This window comes from Lactuca virosa, chromosome 7 (assembly GCF_052849685.1).
Source record: "Lactuca virosa cultivar CGN04683 chromosome 7, Lactuca_virosa_CGN04683_v6, whole genome shotgun sequence".
NCBI classification, from domain to species: Eukaryota; Viridiplantae; Streptophyta; class Magnoliopsida; order Asterales; family Asteraceae; genus Lactuca; species Lactuca virosa.
Window position 1 is genome coordinate 31,585,962 of NC_136432.1, and position 20,944 is coordinate 31,606,905.

The 20,944-nt window shown below is 37.9% G+C and overlaps 2 protein-coding genes across 2 annotated transcripts; both read right to left on the reverse strand.

Annotated features, from left to right (window-relative positions):
• Positions 1-10,091: 10,091 nt before the first annotated feature.
• Positions 10,092-10,481, reverse strand: LOC145126507 (uncharacterized). Its single transcript, XM_079061866.1, has one exon. It carries the CDS (start codon positions 10,479-10,481, stop codon positions 10,092-10,094), a length of 390 nt encoding a protein of 129 aa, XP_078917992.1.
• A 2,268-nt stretch (positions 10,482-12,749) lies between these two features.
• Positions 12,750-14,015, reverse strand: LOC145126508 (uncharacterized). The gene has a single exon (XM_079061867.1). The coding sequence runs from the start codon at positions 14,013-14,015 to the stop codon at positions 12,750-12,752; it is 1,266 nt and encodes a 421-aa protein (XP_078917993.1).
• Positions 14,016-20,944: the final 6,929 nt, after the last annotated feature.

Consider the following 20,944-nt stretch of genomic DNA (forward strand, 5'->3'; position numbering starts at 1 on the left):
GTACCCTTCGACTCTTCACCCATTCTGGCCAAATTTGAGACATGCAATGGTTCCAAACCATAAATCTAAGCTCCTAGGGCATAAACACACGGAGTTTGGGAGGTTTAAGGGCTTGCATTCCACATATAAGGGACAAAAGGGAATCTATTTTACTAAGGATCAAGAAGGAGCTTTCTTACCTGGTTAGGAGCTTCTCCCAGGGTAGATTTCGGATCTATCACACTTCCTTGCACCCTCCAACTTCCTCCTTCTTCTTCTAAGCTTCAAACTTCCTTCACCAAGCCAAATTCACTCACAAGGATCAATATGGGCTAGGGTTTTGCTCTACAGTTCTTCATGAACCCGGTGTTACAGACCTCTTCGATCAACTCCAAGGAGCGAGTTATTTTTCAAAGATAGACCTAAGATCAGGGTACCATCAATTACGAGTCCATGAGGGTGATGTTCCTAAGACAGCATTTAGGACTCGATATGGTCACTACGAGTTTGTAGTGATGCCCTTTGTTCTAACAACGCACCTGCGGTATTCATCGACCTGATGAACCGGGTGTGTCGTCCCTTCCTAGACAAGTTCATGATAGTATTCATAGACGATATACGTATCTATTCACGAAGCGAGGAAGAACACAGCCAACACTTAAGACAAGTCCTAGAAACACTGAGGGCAGAAAAGCTTTACGCGAAATTCTCTAAGTGCGAGTTTTGGATTAGGAAGGTAACTTTCTTGGGTCACGTGGTTAGCGAAGAAGGCATACACGTGGACCCTTCCAAAATTAAGGCAATTGAGAAATGGTCAGCACCGAGAACGCCCACAGAGATCCGTCAGTTTTTAGGACTTGCTGGCTACTAACGCAGATTTATTCAAAACTTCTCCAGAATCGCTAAACCGCTTACCGCCCTGACTCAGAAGGATGTAACCTTTAGTTGGGGAGGACAAAAAGACACTGTGTTCCAGACTCTGAAGCAAGCCCTGTGTAGCGCACCTATCTTGTCTCTTCCTGAAGGGACAGAAGACTTTGTAGTTTACTGTAATGCATCCAATCAGAGGCTAGGTTATGTGCTTATGCAGCAAGGAAAAGTTATTGCTTATGCCTCGAGACAGCTTAAGACACACGAAGTCAACTACACTACTCACGATCTTGAGTTGGGAGCAGTGGTCTTTGCACTGAAAATCTGGAGACATTACCTCTACGGAACCAAGTGCACTGTCTTCATCGACCACAAAAGCCTCCAGCATATTTTTGACCAATAGGAGCTTAACATGAGGCAACGGCGATGGGTAGAGCTACTCAATGATTATGAGTGTGAAATACGCTATCATCCCGACAAGGCCAATGTGGTAGCGGATGCCCTCAGCCGGAAAGAGTACTCTGGTCGCAGGGTGAAGGCACTGACAATGACAATCCATTCCCATCTGTCCGCCCAAATCAGAGAGGCTCAGCTGGAAGCCCTGAAACCGGAGAACATGACGGATGAAGCCTTGAGGGGAATGGAGAAGAACTTAGAGATCAAGGGAGACGGAGTTTACTACTTCATGAATCGGATTTGGACCCTAAAGTTCGGTGGTTACAGGGAGATTGTCATGAACGAAACTCACAAAACTCGATACTCCGTTCACCCAGGTTCAGATAAGATGTATCTGGATCTCAAGAAACTCTATTGGTGGCCGAACATGAAAGCAGAGATTGCTACCTTCGTGGGCAAGTTCCTAACTTGCGCCAAGGTGAAGGTGGAATATCAAAAGCCCTCAGGTTTACTTCAACAGCCAGAGATACCTGAGTGGAAGTAGGAGCGTATCACAATGGATTTCATTACCAAATTACCCAAGACACAGGGTGGTAATGATACTATTTGGGTGATCGTCGACAGACTGACCAAGTCCGCCCACTTCCTGCCAATTAAAGAAACATACATAATGGAGAGGTTGACTAGAACCTACATCCAAGAGATAGTACGACTGCACGGGGTGCCCGTATCCATTATCTCTGACAGAGCTAGCAGATTCACCTCGAGATTTTATCAGTCACTGCAGAAGGCTCTTGAAACTAAGCTTGATATGAGTACAGCTTACCATCCTCACACGGACGGGCAGAGTGAGAGAACCATACAAACATTAGAAGACATGTTGAGAGCATGTGTTATCGACTTTGGAAAATCGTGGGACACCCATTTTCCCCTGGTTGAATTTTCCTACAACAACAGCTATCACACTAGTATTAAGGCTGCTCCATTCTAAGCCCTTTATGGCCGTATGTGTAGATCCCCTCTGTGTTGGGCTGAGGTGGGTGACATGCAGCTAGCTAGACACGCTGCTAGCTAGGGGTCAAGTCCCTGATAGCACTCTCACTGGCCCTGAAATCATTCGAGAAACCACCAAAAAGATCGTACAAATCCGAGAACGACTAAAAGCCTCCAGAGATAGACAAAAGAGCTACATCGACAAAAGACGAAAACCCTTGGAATTCCAGGTTGGTGACCGCGTTTTGTTGAAGGTCTCACCCTGGAAGGGCATGATACGCTTCGGAAAGCGTGGAAAGCTAAATCCAAGATACATTGGGCCATTTGAGATCCTCGCTAGGATCGGCCCCGTAGCCTACAAACTCTGATTACCTCAAGAGCTTAGTAACGTTCATCCCGTCTTCCACGTGTCAAACCTTAAAAAGTGTTTATCCGACAAGACTCTCGTAATTCCACTCGATGAAATCCATATCAATGAGAGTCTTAACTTCGTGGAAGAGCCAGTCGAAATCATGGATAGGGAAGTCAAACGGACGAAACAAAGTCGCATCCCGATAGTGAAGGTTCACTGGAATGCCAAACGGGGACCTGAATTCACTTGGGAGCGAGAAGATCAGATGCAACAGAAGTATCTGCATCTCTTTCCCTAGTCCATTTTTGTATTCATTATAGAATTTCGGGATGAAATTCCCTCTAACGGGGGGATTATGTGACAACCCGATACTTTCTAGTCAACAAAAATCAATTTTCGTTAAATAATTTCGAATTTTATTAGTTCCGTTAAGTTCTTGTGGGTTAGAAAACAATTTAAATTATATAAATAAAATTTATATAAGTGCCGAGACCGAAATCACGCGAAAAATCAAGTTTTCCTTCAAAAATCAGCAAAGTAGCGTCCAGCCACGCGTTTACGGTCGTAAACCCCTGGGCGGTAACCATGGGCCGTAAACCCCGTTTACAGCCGTAAACTCATTCCCGGCGGTAAATCCAACCGATATAAAGGTTTTTCCCGGACAGATTCTTCATTTCTCATCTTTTTCACCCAAAATCTCTCTCAAGTTACTCCCAAGAACCTCCCAAGAACATTCATATCATCAAGATCAAACCTTCAAATCTTCAAGTTTTCCCCCAACAACACCAAGAACAGCCTTCATATCTTCAAGGGCTGCAAACCGTTCACAGCCGCAAACCGTTCACAGCCGCAAACCCCATTCACGGCGGTAAACCTAGTACACGGCCGCAAACCTGGATTCCAACCGCGAACAACCTTGAGCCGTGAACCTTGTCCGTAAACCCTCTTTTTCCACTTCAAACGAGTCTCGGTAACATTCCTAACCCAAAAGCAAGTGTTTCCTAACACTTTAATTAATGGTTTCGCTAATTAAAATGCAATTATGTATTTAATTATCATTAGCATTCCGTTAAATCCGCGTATAACAACTCGAGGGTCATTTTTCCAGGGGGAATACAAGCAAAACACAAAGAAATTTTGTGTTCTTATATAACGGATTTCAATAGAATTAAAACTTATGCAATTGATACAACCAAGAGATCGCTACATTTTATAAAATACTTAGATATTTTTATCCCTTATGTAACGTGCTGAGCATATGGGAAGTTTTCAACATAACAAACCAAATTGAAAAGTTTCCAATACAATACATGAATCGAACACGCAACATACATGCAAACTATAATAGGTATAGTTTGGGATTCAATACACGGTTTTATCAATTCCAGTGATTACACATTAACAAACATATAAACTATGATAGATATAGTTTATGGCATACAATGCTATTTTCTGAAAACAAGAGTACAATACTAAATACTTATTTAAGTATAATGATTTTTACTCTACAAGTATACATACCGTTTCAAGTAGAAGAGAACACTACAATACTACACGTAAACTAGTTAATATAGGGTTGTGAGGCACTACTTCAGTTGTACCCTTCGGGGTGCGGAACTAAATCCTACTACAATATAACCAGAGTCTCCTGGAGGGAGAGCGTGATATTTGTGATAGGGTTGTGAGGCACTACTTCAGTTGTACCCTTCGGGGTGCGAAACTAAATCCTACTACAATATAACCAGAGTCTCCTGGAGGGAGAGCGTGATATTTGTGAATAGATCTATTCGGAACTGACAATCCCACACCTAAACTGTTAGCTACAGTTAGGCAGGCATGCCTGGGGTGACAAATATCATAACATCTGACGCCTGAAGAACGTCGTAGAGGTCACTAGCTCATTGTTTGGCTGTCAAACCAACAAATAATGGGATAAAATAATAACAATAAAACTCAAATCACTGCTACTTCATACACTAAAGATAGTATAGAGTAAGCAGGGTCGGTCCACAGGAATATGGGACTCCTTATTTAGCCATATTCTCACACATTATACAAACAATATTAAAATGGGGGATTATGTTTAAACTAAAATTGAAATTCGTAAAGAAATAAGATTGAAAACAAAATTCAGTAAAAGAAATACATTTCTGATTCTGATTCCTATATATGTATTATGTTGAAAGATGTAATATAGTTATGACTCATGTTTAATCTAGGTTGGTAATTTAGATATTAATAAACTCTAATATCTAAGTTGACAAAAGTGTTTTATTCAAAACATGTTCTTCAAATAAAACTTCATTTAATTGATTCAATTCAAATAAGTTCTTGCATCAAATCATTAAATGACATTGAGTTCTTGCAACAATTACCAACAATGTTCAACATTCCTCTTAAGCTTGGGATTATGAACATTTAATCTTTGATTACACTTATTTTGATCTAAATACAACCAATCAAGTGCATGTTACTAACATCAAATCATAAAACATATACGAATTTTATAATTTGATTAACTAGATTGATAAGAACCCTAATTCATTGATCAAGTGAAAAAGAGAACCAATCAAACACATAATTAAGATCAAATCAGAGATTACTAGATGTTAAACATAAGTCAAGTGTAAATTACAACCTAACAACAAATACTTAAGAATTCAGAATCAGAAATGATAAAGAAATCAGCCACACATGTCTAAATTAAACTACAAATTCAACAAGTTTGTATCCTCAATTTGACTTACAAAATGGAAATTAAAGTGTTTCCAAATGTTAATCAACTTCCAAAATCTCCTCAAAATCCTTTATCTTCTCCCAAAATACGACTTAACTTCCTCTGGAACTGGCTGTCTCTCTTTTACAAAGGATGAAATTGTTTTAAAACTGACGACACGTTTACACGGCCCGTGTAAACTAACACTGACCATTTACACGGCCGTGTAAACTCTAGAAGTAAAATGCTCAAATCTGCCAGGCCTTCGAAGTACACTGCTGCTGAATATGCGTTTACACGGCCCTTGTAAACTCAAGGCTTTCATTTACACGGCCATGTAAATCTCTGTAAAGCCAAAATCTTCATTTCTTCATAACTTCCTCCTCGATGATCCAATAGTCCCGAAACTTCGTTCACGTCTTTTATTCATCACCTCAACTAAAATCCTACCTTCAAAAGTCCCTCAAATATCACAAAAGTGTGTGAATGGAATTGCATCATGAAAAATCCCGAAAAATATGCAAAATGCATGAGTTTAAACCTAAATGCAATGCACTTTTATGGATTAAAACTACAAAATGAATGCATGAAATGCACCTAACAAATCTCCCCAAGTTTGAACCTTTCTTGCCCTCAAGAAAGAACAAGAAAAATTTAAAGTGGAGAAAATAAAATAATATAAAAATAAAATAGAAGAAAAGAAAATCAACGCTAAAACTTTTTGAAATTTAATGCATGAAATTAAAACAAACATGATAAAGATCCAACCCAATTAACCCTGTTTTTTGTACCATAGTTGAGAATGTATCTGTCGTGCCTTGAGTCAACTTGGCTTTAGTCTCAAATTATATAACAATAGAAATAAGACTTTAGCTACTCCCTAATACAACTCAACAGAATCAAAGATCACAACACTTATTCCCTTTTAATATCATCAAGCCAATTCATGGAACAAACTATGGTCTTACTCTCGTGAAATTGTATGTGACAAAACATGCTCAATCATCTTTGTTTCACAAAATATATCAATGACCGATTCCAACTATTTTTTGGTCAACAACAATCTTTTTCTGAAAAATCTTTTCTAAAAATTCCCTAATATTTACCCAAATTGGTTACAAGTTTCAAACCACTTACTCCAGTCAAAGTAATTAACATTCAGTCCCAATGTCATAAATTCAAATCCAAGTCCAAGGGAATCTTTTGGCAGCCAAATATTTTTCCTAAACATATTATTCAATAAAGATATAAACACAAATATATACAACCTTCCTAATTACATTTTCCTACAAATAAAGCTCATGGCTTTCTTTGAAATCCGTGTAACGGGCTTCCAACCAACACATCCAGACCAGATGACCTTAGTGTGCTAGATTTAAAAGGGATCCCTCGGTTTTACTTGCCCGAACCTCAAAGGCCACAGATTAGCTTTATTTGGTTATTAAGTTCATGACTTTCTATGGAACCCGTGTAGCGAACTTTCAACCCAATAAGTCCCAAACAATTTTGCTTTAGGCGATTAGGTGTAGAACACCCCTCAGAGTTTGCTTGTTCGAGTCTCAAAGGTCACAGATTAACTTAATAACATTATTTTTTATTTTTTATTTTTTATTTACTTCTTTTTATTTAAAAAAAAAACAATTAAGATATATTCACTAACTAAGATAACACATAACACTCTAGTTAATTTATTTGTTTGGCCTATTTCTTTATACTTTCGCCCTTGACTTTTCTATTATGGGACATCTCACGGTCTATTACCGTGAGGGACTTCTAGACATTTTTCGGGGGACTAAAGTTAACATGCAAAGACCCGTAGGTATAGTTGGAAACTATGTCCCCAAGCAGGGTATATAAAAGGGAATGAGTAGAAAGGACTTTTTAGAGCGCTGGAAGGCTTGGGACATTGAAATCTTGTATTCTTTTTATGAATTTTTGAATTTGGCATTTTAAGTTCAATTGAGCATTTACTACTCATAAGACCAATCATATGTCCCAAAGAATTGACTCATACCTGCTGTTATGCTCCAATGTTGACAATCTTCTCACTTTCTGTTTTGCACAAGTAGCTTCGGGAGGTGTGTTCGTGTGCGATAACTTGCTTTAAGATTTTTCAATAAAAAGAGCAAGCTAATCTCAAGGCACATGACTACTTACCAGCTCAACTGTTTTGAAAAGATTCGGTTGCTTGGGATTGGATCAATTTTTTTTTAAACAAAATCAATGCAAAAATTTAGATACAAAATGCAAAGAATAATAAAAATAGAATAAAAAGAAAATCTTTTTTGGTTTTTGAAAAATTTTCTATGCAGAAAAAGAAAATGAAAATTAACGCAATATGTACAAAATTACATGCAACCTACATGCAACGGGATTTATGCATGGATGGATGCCCCTCCCCAAGCTTAAAATAAGCATCGTCCTTGATGCTTGGAGAGAGGCATAGCCGGCCTATTGAGGACCGGGCGGTGGAGGATATGGTGGGAACTGTGAAGGGTAATCAGTAGGATAAAATGGAGGCCACTGGGGTTGGGATGATGATGGCTGCTGCTGCGTGGGAAGGACAAGTACTCGGTGGATATCACTCAGCAAGTGATGAATATTTCTGTTATGTTGCTCCTGAACGGACCACCGTTGATCTTGTTCGGTCCATCGCAGCTCTTGCTAGGCCCAACGCTCTTCCTAAAGATTAGGGTAGTCTTGAAATTCGGAAGTATTTTCAGCAACACCCGTGTAAATCTCTCCTACCTCCTGCTGTAAGCTCGTGTAATGGTGGTCCAAGCGTGCAAATTCGTCCATGTAAAGATTGTGTTCAGGAAAAGGAATGTGGCGAGATGAGCTGGAAGCACTTACAGTTGTAGTTGGAGCAGGAGGATTAGGAATGGTGGTTGGAGGTCTACGGGTTGCAGTAACACCCAAGTTGGATTGGAGGTACCAATTGGTAGAAGGGATGTCATTGGCCAAGCGTAATATCTTCTTATTTCGGCTGTCGATGCGTAGATATTCTTTACCATCGACTGTCCAATGAACATCCCCATTGGGATTGCGGTGAAAGAGGTGCATGGTTTCCATGACATCAAGTGATAAACGAGTACGGCCCGGAATTATATTGGTTGGATTGTTGGGTAAATAGAGGCCAAGATGTTCAGCTATAATAGAAACCATGCCTCCACAATGAAGCTGGCCACCATTGCTCATGGCATTTCTGAGCATTTTCTGAACTACCCAACACTCGAAATGAGGGACTTCTTCGGGCTTGTTAATCATGCACCATAAAACTTCTAATTCTTTTTTGTTCGCCTTGCTAATCTCTTCTTGAGGAAATAAGAGAGAAGCAATAATCCGGTGGGTGACCTTCAGGACCGGATGAATAATGCTAGAAGCTTTTGATGTGCCTGACTAATACTCATCTTCACAAGAGATACTTTTCCAAAACCTTCCACAGTTTTCCTCAAATACAACATTTTTTCTGCCCTTTGCTGTATATACATCCCTTTTCGCTTTTGGAGCACCAATAATATCACAGAGAATATCAGCATGAATCTTTTGGGATTGATTGAGAAAACGGAAGGTGAGGATGTGTGTTTGGTAATCGAAGGTTATGGATGACAAGAATTCCAACATTGGTGTTTGATAGCTTACAGCATGGAGATTCAATAACCCTTCCCAACCAATGTTCTTCAAGAGCTTGTGGACACCTTTATAGATATGAAGGTCCTTGAGGGCTTGGATGTCCACACATTTTTGTGCCCCTTTTACCCTTTGAATAAGGCTTGCATACAACATCTCTTGTTTATTGGACTAAAAAATAAGAGCAAATTCATAGGGGTTTTCCAAGGGTTGTTGGTCTTGTTCATCATTGGTTTCTTGACCACTCATATGTGAGGTCCCAATTCTAGCCCTTTTTCCACGGGAAGCCATTGTCCAATTGAGTTCAACAAAGTTTTGCGCACAATGTAGGACAATTTAAGCTCTAGAGTATGCACAAAAACTAGCAATATCACCAAAATCACCCCAAAATCTAACTATATGCACAAGTAAAGAGTTTGGAACAATTATACCAATTTGTGCTTGAAAATGGTGGTAGGGTGATGTCCAATGCTTCCCCAAGCTTATCCTACAAAAAATTTCAAGCATTAGGTCGAGATTTGGAGACCCAAAAATTCTAGGTTTTGCTCAAAACCCCCAAAATCGGCCATGAAAGGGTGAATTTGAGATGCAAGACAAAGAAGATGAAGAAAAGAGAAGAAATTCATACCTTGGAGCTTGATTTTTGATGCAAAATTGAGGAAGATTGAGTGATTTTAAGGGATTTTTTTCGAAGGGGCAGTAAGGAGAGAAGAGGAGTTGCAGGTTTTGTGAAAGGAATGAGTAAAAAATCGAGTTTAAGCTTTAAAAACCGCACAACTCTGTTTTTACGTTTACACGGCCCGTGTAAACTAAAGGGTAGCATTTACACGGCCGTGTAAATGAGGCGTCTGATATGAGCTGGTCTGGTCGTTTACACAGCCCGTGTAAATTTTAAGCATACGTTTACACGGCCGTGTAAACTTCTGTAAAGGCCACAAATTGTGATTTTTTCACTTTTGGAAATTGCAACCCGCTACTCCACTATTGCCTGAAAAATGATTTTTTACCCTCTTTAATCATGAAAAACCACTTGGAAACTTAAAAATGAAGACAACACGATGAAAAATTGAGAAATGACAAAAATACCCCCGGGTTGCCTCCCGGTTAGCCGCCCCTTTTTAATGTCGTTGGCTCGACTTGGACCCCATCTATTTGTCAATCTTGGTACTTTGGATCCATTACTTCCTCCCCTTCTTCATTTTTTACTTGAAATCCTTCATAATAAAGCTTCAAACGGTGACCATTTACCTTAAAGATCTTCCCGGTTTTTTCACTTGTGATTTCTATTGCACCATGCTCAAAAACATTAGTTACAACAAATGGTCCCACCCAACGGGACCTTAATTTACCAGGAATCAATTTAAAACGAGAATGGTAAAGTAGTACCTTTAGACCTTTTTGAAATACCTTGCGTGTAATCATCTTGTCATGGTATGCTTTGGTCCTTTCTTTGTAAAGAACCTCATTCTCATAGGCTTCATTACGGATCTCCTCAAGTTCTTGTATGTCCAGCTTCCTCTTCTTTCCCGATTCACTTAGATCCATGTTCAACTGCTTGATCGCCCAATAGGCTCTATGCTCCAACTCAACGGGTAATCAACATGGCTTTCCAAAAACAATGCGGTATGGAGACATTCCAATTGGAGTTTTGTATGCAGTTCGGTACGCCCACAAAGCATCATCAAGGCGTGTACTCCAATCTTTCCTTGTTGTATTCACGGTTTTCTCCAAAATACCATTGATTTGTCGATTGCTCACTTCGGCTTATCCATTTGTTTGTGGGTGGTATGCTGTGAAAACTTTATGAGTAACACCATATTTCTTCAAAACACTCCCGAGCATACGATTGCAAAAATGTGTACCACGATCACTGATCAAGGCCTTTGGAACACCAAATCTAGAAAAGATGTTAGCCTTCAAGAAATCTATCACAACTTTTGAATCGTCAGTATGGGTAGCCTTTGCTTCCACCCACTTGGAAACATAATCCACAACCAAAAGAATATAAATAAAACCCGAAGATGATGGAAAAGGTCCCATGAAATCAATGCCCCAAACATCGAAAATCTCACAAACTAAAATGTGATTGAGGGGCATTTGATTCTTTGAGCTTAAAGAGCCCATCTTTTGACATTTATCACAACTTGCACAAAAGACATAAGAGTCACGGAAAATACTTGGCCAGTAAAATCCACTCTCTAATACTTTTCTTGCAGTCCTTTGAGGACCAAAATGCCCTCCACAAGCATAAGAGTGACAAAATGTTAAGATAGAATGTACTTCATGTTGATCCACACATCGTCTAATCATTTGGTCAGCACAATATTTCCACAAATATGGCTCATCCCAAACGTACCTCTTGGCTTCTTTCTTGATCTTATCTTTTTTCCATCGAGTCAAATCTGGTGGAAATTGATTTGTGACGATGTAGTTCACAATATTGGCATACCATGGGGCAACTTTTGCTGAAAATAAATTCTCATCGGGGAATGCATCATGAATGGGAGTCGAGTCATCGGGAGAAACAATCCGGCTAAGATGATCAGCTACAAGGTTTGACTTTCCGCTCTTGTCCTTGATTTCAATATCAAACTCTTGTAAGAGTAATACCTATCGAATGAGTCTAGGCTTCGAATCCTTCTTTGCAAGTAGGTACCTAATAGTTGCATGATCAGAATAAACAATCACTTTAGAACCTAACAAATATTGACGAAATTTCTCTAAAGCAAAGACAATAGATAGCAATTCTTTCTCATTTGTTGAGTAATTAGCTTGTACGCTATCAAGTGTTTTTGAAGCATAATAAATGACATGAGGAACTCGGTCTTTTCTTTGCCCCAACACTACACCAACTGCATGATTTCTAGCATCACACATGATTTCAAAAGGTAAACTCCAATCCGGTGATTGAAGTATTGGTGTTGATATTAACAACTTCTTCAACTAATCAAAAGCTTGCTTGCACTCCTTGGAAAATTCGAATTCTGCATCTTTTTGTAGGGGCTCACACATGGGACGAGATATCTTGGAAAAATCTTTGATGAATCTTCTATAAAATCCTGCATGACCAAGAAATGAGCGTACCTCACGAACACAAGTGGGATAAGGTAAAGATTTAATGACTTCTATTTTTGCTTTGTCTACCTATAACCCCTTAGGAGACACAACATGACCAAGTATGATACCTTTATCAACCATAAAATGACACTTTTCATAATTCAAAACAAGGTTGGTCTCAATACATCTTTGCAAAAAAAATTCAAATTGGCCAATCATTCATGAAAAGAATTACCATAAACTGTGAAATCGTCCATAAAAACTTCAATGATCTCCTCAACGTACTCCGAAAAAATACTTACCATGCACCTTTGAAAAGTGGCGGGAGCATTGCAAAGTCCAAAAGGCATCCGCCTATATGCAAATGTTCCGAAGGGACATGTGAAAGTGGTTTTTTCTTGATCCTCGGGTGCAACGGGTATTTGATGAAAACCGGAATACCCATCCAAGCAACAATAGTGTGTTTTTCCCACTAATCTTTCCAACATTTGATCAATGAAGGGAAGTGGGAAATGGTCTTTCCGGGTTGAGGAATTGAGTCTTCTATAATCAATACAAACTCTCCACCCGTTTTGCACACGGGTGGGGACTAACTCACCTTGGTCATTCTTTGTAACGGTAATACCTGTCTTCTTGGGTACAACTTGGGCTGGACTTACCCACTTGTTATCTGATATAGGATAGATCATCCCCGCATTCAACAATTTTAAAATCTCTTTTTTTCACAACCTCCATCATTGGAGGGTTCAAACGCCTTTAAGCTTCTCGAGAGGGCTTGTAATCTTCTTCCATAAGGATCTTGTGCATGCAAAGTGAAGGACTTAGCCCTTTGATGTCGGCTATAGTCCACCCAATAGCTTCCTTATACTCCTTCAAGGTGGTGACAAGCTCTTCTTCTTCTTTTGTTGATAACTTTGTGGAGATGATCGTTGGTAAAGTCTCTTTCTCTCCAAGATACGCGTACTTGAGATGCTCGGGTAAAGTTTTGAGTTCCAATTCTGGTGCCTGCACAATAGAAGGAACAAGTTTCTCATTAGACATAGGTAATTTCAGCTTTGGAACATCAAACCTCATTTTCTTCTTTTCATCCATGCAAGATACAACTTCCAAAATCTCTTCATCAATTTTAAATTGCTTGGCAAGTTTTTCCACTCTTTCCTTTTGAAGATTCCTGTCTAAAATGAGAGCTAGCACATCAAGATTAGACAAATCAAAACACTCTTCGGTTAATGGTTCAATGACATCCACAAAATTCAAAGATGAAACATCACTTGGATATCTCATAGCATCATAGATGTTGAAATTTATCACCTCTCCATCAAATTCCATGGATAATGTACCATCATAAACATCAATTTTTGTCCTGGCTGTTTTCAAAAAGGGTCTTCCTAGAAGAATTGAGCTCAAATTTGGTGAGTCATCATCATCCATGTCAAGGACATAAAAATCTGCTGGAAATACTAACTCATTCACTTGGACTAACACATCTTCTAGCACACCTTTTGGATGTACTAAAGATCTATCAGCCAATTGAATGATTACCCCGGTCTTCTTCAATGTGCCAATATTTAAGGTTTTGAAAATAGAATATGGCAAAACATTGATAGAAGCTCCAAGGTCTAGCATAGCTTGTGGAACATGAAGATTACCTAACTTGCAAGGAACCGTGAAAACACCCGGATCCTTACATTTTTGAGGTAATCTTTTCTGTAACACTGCGGATACATTTTCACCCACTTTGACAGTTTCATTCCCTTTCAATCTTTTCTTAGATGTGCATAATTCCTTAAGGAATTTAGCATACCTAGGTACTTGTTTGATGGCACCAATAAGAGGAATATTTACCTCAACCTTTCTAAACATCTCCATGATTTCATTGTCCTCTCTTTCACGCTTTGACTTGCTTAACCTTGTGGGAAATGGAGGAGGAGTGACTTTTGCTTTAATGGGAACTTGTTTTGAAGGTGCTTTTGACTTCTCTTCTTGTTTTTCTAACTCCATCTCTTCTTCTTCTTCAATCATCTATGGACCTTCATATTCTTTGCCATTTCTCAAAGTGATGGCACATGCACTATGCTTTGGATTCTTTTCGGTTTGTGCCGGTAGTTTGCCTTGTGACTCCAATTTACTCACAGAAGTGGTGAGTTGAGTCATTTGTTGCTCCAAAGTCTTGATACTCGCCTTGGTCTCATTTTGAAACGTTTGAGTACTTGTGGCTAAACTCTTGACAATGTCTTCCAAACACATTCCCGATCCGCTTGAACTGCTTCCTTGTTGCATGTTTTGAGGTTGGAATTGAGATTGATGAGGAGGTTGATTTGGTTGGAAATGTGGTTGATAATTTTGTTGATGATGCATTTGATTTTGAAATGGAGGTCTTGCTTGAAAAGATGGTGGCCTTGGCTGAAAATTGGCATTGGGTTGATGCCAATTTGGATTGCTTCTTGGCTGAAAGTTTCCTGGCTGTTGACTAGAAAATCCCATAGTTTGAACTGGCTCTACATCTTCTTGTAACATTGGGCACATATCGGTGGGGTGTCCAACTTGTGTACAAATACCACAAGGTCTAACAGCTGGTGGTTGTACACCCTTGTCATTAGCAAGCATCATCACTACTTTAGTCAACTCAGAAAGTTGACTCTCAATTTTTGGGGTAGAAATTTCTTTCGCTCCTCTTGGTGCATCACTATACCATTCTTCTTCTTGAGTTGTATGCTTGGACTCTTCTGCCATGTTTTTTATAAGAGCTATGATTTTTGTTGGAGTCTTATCAGCTATTGATCCACCACTTGATGCATTGAGTAATCTCCTATCCCAAGATGACATTCCTTCACAAAAATATTGCAACAACTGATACTCTGAAATCCCATGTTTTGGACATCTTGAACACAATTTCTTGAACCGTTCCCAGTAAGTATGCAAGGCTTCTCTCTTTTGTTGCTTGATACCAATTATTTCTCTGCGTAAAGCTAAAGCTCTCATTTCTGGAAAATATTTATCCAAAAAACATCCTTGCAAGTTCATTCCATGTTGTGACTGACCCCGGTGGTAAGTCATATAACCATTTCTTAGCTGAATCTTGTAAAGCAAAGAGGAATGCCCTTAACTTGATTTGATCTTCTGTAACTTCATGTGGCTTCATACCCACACAAACAACATGAAATTCCTTAAGGCATTTGTGTGGATCTTCATTTTCAAGACCATGAAATGAAGGTAACAAATGGATGAGTCCAGACTTGAGTTCAAAGTTTATTGTTGCAGGGTAATTAATGCACAAAGGTTGTTGGGTGACATCTTGAGTGGCCCACTTTCTAAAGGTTTGTTCAGGTGGTGGATTTGGAGGATTTGAGCCATGGTTGTCTCCCATGCTAGGAGTAAGGATAAAGGTTTCAGATTCGGGTAAATGTGAAGATGGTGGGGTGGTATTTTTGGATGTTGGTGAAGATGTGGTTGATGGATTTGATGAAGAAGCTCTGGATTGTTGTTTATTTAAAAGTTTGGCTTGCTTCCTTCTTTGTTTTGCAGATTTCTCTATCTCCAAATCAACTGGTAAAGGTGTACCTGTGCGAAAAGATCTTGGCATAAACAATTAGTACTACCGTATCCCCGGCAACGGCGCCAATTTGTTTGGCTGTCAAGCCAACAAATAATGGGATAAAATAATAACAATAAAACTCAAATCACTGCTACTTCATACACTAAAGATAGTATAGAGTAAGCAGGGTCGGTCCACAGGAATACGAGACTCCTTATTTAGCCATATTCTCACACATTATACAAACAATATTAAAATGGGGGATTATGTTTAAACTAAAATTGAAATTCATAAAGAAATAAGATTGAAAACAAAATTCAGTAAAAGAAATACATTTCTGATTCTGATTCCTATATATGTATTATGTTGAAAGATGTAATATAGTTATGACTCATGTTTAATCTAGGTTGGTAATTTAGATATTAATAAACTCTAATATCTAAGTTGACAAAAGTGTTTTATTCAAAACATGTTCTTCAAATAAAACTTCATTTAATTGATTCAATTCAAATAAGTTCTTGCATCAAATCATTAAATGACATTGAGTTCTTGCAACAATTACCAACAATGTTCAACATTCCTCTTAAGCTTGGGATTATGAACATTTAATCTTTGATTACACTTATTTTGATCTAAATCACTACTAGAAAAATACCCTTTAATGACGCGCGAACCATGACACGCGCTATTTTATGATACGCAAAAGTGTGTGCCCTAAAAATAATGTCATCTCTCAAAAAATTAGAAGGATTTAGGGCACGCATTTTTGCGCGCCCTAAAATAAGTGTCACATTGAAAAAAAAACACGGAGGGCACATAACATAAAATGGGCGTCGTGTAACCATGTCGCTTTATATTTTCTTAATGAAACGCGGGGTCTTTTCTCTGGGGGAAAATGAAATTCTGAAAAGTTTGAAAGGCCCGCCGTGTTATTACCTTCTTTCCACCGTTCTTCTCTCTCTTACTCAAATACCCCAAAAAAAACCTTAATATAGTCATCACCAAATCTCCGATCTCCCACCAGCAAAATGTCTCCTACCGATGTCTCCACCTACTCTCTGCCCTCACACTACTTCTCTCAATTAAAAACGCAAAAACCCTCAATCAGATAACCATGGCTACTTCTCCCTTCCTTATCTTCTCAAAAACCCCAAATTTCTTTAACTGTAAATCAATTGCGAATCTGACCCGAAGACCCGTACTCCGAGCTCACTCTCCTTCCGGAAGATTCTACACCTCACCGTCGTCAAACTCTTTTGCTTCCTCCACCTCCGCCTTCTCGTCGAGCCCGTCGTCATTCTTTCAGAACCGATCTGCGTCACCTAAACGTGTCAACGTATACGGATCATCTCCATCGCGTCGAATATATGATTTTCTCTCGACAATCTTCAAATTTCTCCGAGTCGTTCGATCTCTGTAATTCCGAGGAGTAATAATAGTAATCAAGCGTCGAAAAAGCAGTTGGATAAACCGAGGAGGATGTGTATGTGTTCGCCTACTTCGCATCCAGGTTCGTTTAGGTGTAGCTTGCATAAGAACTCTAACAACAATCACACTCCGGTGTCGTATTCTAAATACATTTCCATTATATATATATATATATATATATATATATATATATATATATATATATATATATATATATATATATATATATATATATATATAAATACAGTTTAGTGTTTGATTCTAAATACATTTCTGCACAAGGATTTGTTCTTCCCTTCTAACAAATTCTCTGATGCATTTCATGAAGATTATGTAGGCAAGCTGTTCGATGAAATGCCAGGAGACGAGTTTTGGTCTGAACTAAAAGCCATCAGATGGTATCCTGTTTCTGTTGACCCTCCTTTGACCGGACTTCCATGGTTAGTGCCAGATAATACATGTACACACATAATAGATGTACATAGATGGTATCTTGTTTGGTTTTCCCCTTGTTTTTTTAGTTTGCAATTTTACACACATATAAAGTGATTTGCTGAAGAATCTATCACTTGATTCGCAAGCTAAGACTACGGAAATTCCTGAGCCCACTAAGAATGTGAGATATTTTTGTCATATGGTAATATCTGAAGATTTCTTGGTATAACTCTTTTGTTTACATTAATCTAGATTTCAAAAGCTTAGTTATGTGTTTTTTGGTTTATGATTATCTTTGCAACCTTCTGTGGACGTGGGAATGGTCTGGTCCAAAGGGTGAGATCACAACAACTAAAGAGGAACCTGCTTTATCTTTGGACACAACTAAAGGAAACCCAAATGGTGTGTAAGCTTGGTTGACCAGGTATGGCTAAAATAGAGAAGTTGAATTGAAATATATATGCTTTGTTTATATCTATAGTTTTACCAAAAGATTTGAAGTTAGTTTTAGTTGTTTATCTGTGTAAGCTTGTTTTGAGTGTATTTATGCAAGTAAGATTTTGTAATTTTTTTCATTGTGGTTTATTTTATTTCATTATCTTTTTTGATACATAATTACATTAAATATAATTTCTTGTTTTTATTTAGGGTAAAGCAAGCTCCATGGTGGCAGTTGCCCTTGGGCCTAATCCAGGGTGGGAGGTTCGTTAATCTTTGGTTATATTGATAAGCGCCTTCATCTTCTGGATCTGGGACAGTTGCTGATAGATTAAATTATCTGCTTCCATCACATACCTCAGGTACATTGCTAAAAATAAATCCATTAAACATACAATCTTAGGCCTAAATTTATTTTATTTTTTGTTTTGATTAAACTTTTATGTTTTTTGATATTTTTATGTTGGGGAAGGTGATGGTGATGGTGGTGATGCGGGCCGGCTCCACAAACTTGCTGCTTTCCAGGAGAAGGCATTAATTCATGCATTGTCTTATAAGTTGGAATTCAACAATTCTGCCTATTTGTTGTATTGAAAAGACCAAAATACCCTTTTGGTGTGTAATTCATGCATTGTTCAAGCTTTCTGATTTACTTCCATAGATGATGGAAGAACTATTTCTTCACTTGTATGCACAAAACTCAGCTCTTCCAGCTATGGTTCAAATACTTGCAGGCTTTGCTACTTCTGATGGTTAGTCCTCTATCCAAATCTTTGGCATCCTTATGAGTCTTCTTTCATGTGTTCAAAACTGAGTCCTGAAACTGAATATCTTTTGGTGCTATGATCATTTATTTGAAGCTCTACAGTTTACCCCAAGACTTAAAGGTGTGCTTTCCCACGTTCTTCCCATTTTAGGGAATGTTAAAGATCAACATCGACCAATTTTTGCAAATGATATGCTTTAAGACCCTTTAACTCCTTGTTTCCATGATTCCTTTTCACTAATTCTATCATCTATTGGTTCTTTCATACACATGCATCTGTTATCTCAAATCTTACATTTATTTTTATTTGTGTTATTATTTTTTCCAGCTTTCAGGTGTTGGTGTCAAGCTTGTTGGCAATACAGTGTGGAGTACCCCCTTTCATCAATTCTTGATACTGGGTAAAAACAGTCTTGCCCCTGGTTCTGGGGTTGTCACAAAATACTTGCTCCAGAGGTAAAATTACGATTTTGTCCTTGATTATCTTTTAATCTCTTTGCCTTCCATTTTTATAACTTTCCTCATGTATACAGTGGTCTGCAAAAGTACTTGGACCAGCAAGGATTCAGCATAGTGGGCTATGGCTGCACTATATGTAGTAAATTACAAAAATGGTCCCTGTACTTTCTGCTTTTTCCTTGTTTAGTCCAAACATGAAACCTTTTTTTTCAGCTTTAGTCCTTATTTCAACGTTCCAGGGACCAAAATTGAAAAAAAAAATGTTCCAAGTTCCAATTTTGGAGTGAAACAAAGTAAAAATCAGAAATCATAGGGATCATTTTTGTAATAAAGTAATTTATTTAACTCTTGAGAACATATTTGTTGCAAATATTGTTGCTGCAGCTGTGCTTTCTGGAAACAGAAACTTTGAAGGGCGTGTTCACCCACTAACAAGAGCCAACTACCTGGCTTCACCTCCCTTGGTTGTAGCTTACGCACTTGCCGGCACGATATGTGTAAAATTACTCTTCTACCCTCAAAGAAACACACAACACAAATTCATATCATGTTTTGCATGTTGTGTGTTTTAGGTCGACATCGACTTCAAAAACGAACCAATCGGGACCACAAAGGACGGAAAGAATGCCTACTTTAGAGACGTTTGGCCAAGCACCGAAAAAATCGCTCAGGTATATATATATATATATATATATATATATATATATATATATATATATATATATATATATATAGTTTACAAACTGTAGAATGTGTTCAGTAGTGAATCTCATAGGGACAAAATGGTAAATCTGCAGGTGGTTCAATCAATGTCATTTAGTAATATTTGGAATTACAGCCTCTGTAAGTTTGACTAAAACCTTCTGATTTTGTTGACTTTTTAACTTTGTTTTTGGTTTCATTTAGTAATAAAGTATCAAATATCAACAGTTATGTGGTAGTAATCCTTCTAAGGTGGTGTTTGTTGGGTTGCTTCTTTCAATGTCATTAACAACAGCGGTAAGTAAAATCTTACTATTATGAAACTCTTTTGCTTAAACCTACATTATTGATCTGTAGCTGATTAAACATTAATTTAATTATGCAGGTTTGAAGTTTTTGATGGAAAATAATAGTGTTAATGCTCTTCATAGAAAAGTATGTTGGTATTTTAGGAAATTTGGCTAATAATATAGTTAATTATATAAAAAATGTTGAAATGTTACATTTGTCTACTATTGGAATAATTATTTGATGTATTACATTTGTCTACTATTGGAATGATTATTTGTATGACATTAACTTTTGTGCAATGTATTGTATTTTTTGTATATGGTATTTTATTTTCTATTATGAGACATGAAATGCAAATTTAATTTGAAAATCAGTAAATCTATAAATAATTTTTTTTTAAAAAAAATTTAAAAATTACGATACGCAAAAATATGTGTCGTCTTCATTTATGACATGGCCTTTCTTGACAGCGACTTTAATGATACGCATTGCGTATCATAAATGCGCGTCGTAAATGTGTGTCGTCTATAGACGACGTGCAAAAGCGTGTCGTCTCTCGTTATGACAGGGCCTTCCTTGACACGCATTTGCGCGTCGTCTGAGCGTTTTACGACACGCATTGCGCGTCGTAAAAGGCTGTTTTTCTAGTAGTGAATACAACCAATCAAGTGCATGTTACTAACATCAAATCATAAAACATATACGAATTTTATAATTTGATTAACTAGATTGATAAGAACCCTAATTCATTGATCAAGTGAAAAAGAGAACCAATCAAACACATAATTAAGATCAAATCAAAGATTACTCGATGTTAAACATAAGTCAAGTGTAAATTACAACCTAACAACAAATACTTAAGAATTCAGAATCAGAAATGATAAAGAAATCAGCCAC